Source organism: Eurypyga helias, unplaced genomic scaffold (genome assembly GCF_000690775.1).
Source record: "Eurypyga helias isolate BGI_N326 unplaced genomic scaffold, ASM69077v1 scaffold14517, whole genome shotgun sequence".
In the NCBI taxonomy this organism is placed as follows: Eukaryota; Metazoa; Chordata; class Aves; order Eurypygiformes; family Eurypygidae; genus Eurypyga; species Eurypyga helias.
The window spans coordinates 17,826-20,096 of NW_010261190.1; the positions used below are offsets into that span (position 1 = coordinate 17,826).

The window sequence follows — 2,271 nt, forward strand, 5'->3', positions numbered from 1 at the left end:
CCCAGAGCTGGAGCAGAACTGCAGGGGGGTCTCCCCAGAGCGGAGCAGAGGGGCAGAATCCCCTGCCTCGCCCCCCTGGCCACGCTGCTCTGGATCCAGCCCAGGATACGTGGTCAGTGCCCAGTGAGGACGCGTGGTGGGGAAACACTCGCGCTGTTAACACGTGTGTCTGCCTGCTTTGCAGAGGGTGGAGGTCCCCCCTGCCAGCCCCGTGTGCCACACAGAAGCGCAGGCTCTGGCCAGAGCAACGGCTCTTGCTCCTGGCTGTTGGCACCAGCAGCCACAGGCTGCAGGAGGAAGGGGTTCTGTGCACCCAAAATAAAGCCACTCGGTGGTAGCGTTGCTCTGCGCCGTGTGCCATGAGAGTGAGCCTTTCCCAAACCATATTTATCAAGTTCTTGGGGAGCTGCTGTTTGTGACATTCCCTAACCCAGCAATCGTTGTCGTTGCAGGAGCGAGAACGACGATCGCCTGCCATCAACTTCCACCACGGCCCTTTCACAGAGGGGAAAAGCCCTCTCCAAGTGTACTGCGAGGCAGAAGGTGTAACAGTAAGGGATTCTCGTTTCGTACTTTCCCTGCCCCAAACAAAATCAGACACTCTGTTCTGACTCCTGGTTTTCCATTTCTCTCTTGTTAGGACATAGTAGTAGCAGAGCTGATGAAAAAATTGGACATTTTAGGGGATAACGCCGTAAGTGTATGTTCCTTTAATAAATTGTGCATGCTTTGCTCAGTATTTGTCCTCACGTGAAGTTAGCAAAGCCTTTTCGTGTTGCTGCTGCTCAGCCTGTCCTCCCCACCGTCCCAGTACTGGCCTCTGAGCTAAGCTGTTCTGGCTTATTAACGTTTTGTTAATCACCTCTGACTTCAGTGCCGTGCGGCATCTGGGTGTCACAGCATTGCTTTTAAATTTTCAACGATTTGGAAAGTATTTTGAAACTTTGGTGCTTGTTCGGGTTTCCTTCTGGTCGCTGTTCACACATGGTTTGTTTATTCGCTTGCTCTGCATTTGCTTTGCTTTGCTATTTTAGCAGCTGTGGGGATTATTTTTACTAATAACCCGTAAACTTTCAATAATAACCAGGATATTAAACAAGAAGTTACAAGAGCAGGATGAAAAGGGAGATTTGAGGTGTTTCTCCCTTAGCGAACGGCAGTGATTGGTTGTTCCTGTAGTGTGTGGGTAGGGAGGAGGTAGACCCCTAGCATTCCTTTTTCCTGGTACCTCACCTGTCAGCACAGCCCAGACCCCCTGAGCCTTGGCACCATTTGGATACGCCAAAAACACGGTCCCCGGGCCACGGCTCAGCGTGCCAGTCCCTCTGGTTGCCTCTCCAGTTAGACCAGTTGGGTCCTAGATCTCCCCCGGCCCCAGCTCTGGTGCCCACACATTCTGCCCCACAAAATCAAGGCAGGAGTCAGGGGAGGGGCTGAAACATGTTAAAGCAATTAATAACCTTCACCCCTGCTGCAGTTAACGATATGCACGTGTCTGGGACAGGGTCCCAAACAGGCCACTTGGAGACAAACGGGGAGAAAAAGGGATTCTCTCCGATGTTTTCTATTCCCTCCCTTTTCTCTTGCTTCTTTGCTCACGTGAATGCTCTCTACTCCAGGCTATTTCCTCCCGATTTATTTATTCCCGTTACACACAGCGAGCTCCTTCCCGATGCGACACAAGGGGGAGTCAGCAGTTCCCACCTCACGTAGCTTTAGGATAACCACGCACCTTGCTGTTGTTTGGGATTTTTCTGGTTTTCGCACATTTTACACCACAGCTCGCCCACCGACAGCCGACTCTGCCCCACGGCTGCACGTTGTGGTGCCTGGCTGTTAGGGAGTCTGGGAAAGTGTGCCGGCGTGATCCCGTGTCCCACCCGTGCGCAAGCAATTCCACCCTTTTCTGCCCATTTTCTCACTAGCGTTTCCATAAAGCTCCCCCCGGGAGCTTCCAGCTGCTTCCCGTGGGCTGCCCTGAGCTCACGCTGCTTTCGGGGAGGCAAACCCTTGTGAGAGTGGCCCTAGCAGTGGGGCAGACCCAGAGGTCAGAGGGTGCACAGCACCCCTGCAAGCCACAGCGTCCCTGGGGACAGGCGCAGGGAAGGGGGCTGAGGAACACGGGTGCCCCCTCTTCCCCAGAGCGAGGGGAGTCAGGTCAGGGGATCGCTCACGCAGCAGGAGGGACCCCCACTAAGACTCTGTGCGGGTGTTTTTATCTTTAATGTAATTTAACTTGTTTAATAAAAATAATCACCAGCATTTATGGAA

The 2,271-nt window shown here is 53.2% G+C and overlaps 1 protein-coding gene across 1 annotated transcript in view; it reads left to right on the forward strand.

The window, feature by feature from the left end:
- LOC104512344 (janus kinase and microtubule-interacting protein 3) overlaps positions 1 to 754 on the forward strand; it is a gene marked incomplete at its 5' end in the record, with an annotated part of 15,985 nt that extends 15,231 nt beyond the window's left edge. Inside the window, 2 exons of the mRNA XM_010155282.1 lie at positions 453 to 551; positions 641 to 754. Of these exons, the coding sequence (XP_010153584.1) occupies positions 453 to 551; positions 641 to 754 (213 nt within the window). The remainder of the gene's footprint in view (positions 1 to 452; positions 552 to 640) is intronic.
- Between the last annotated feature and the right edge of the window lie 1,517 nt (positions 755 to 2,271).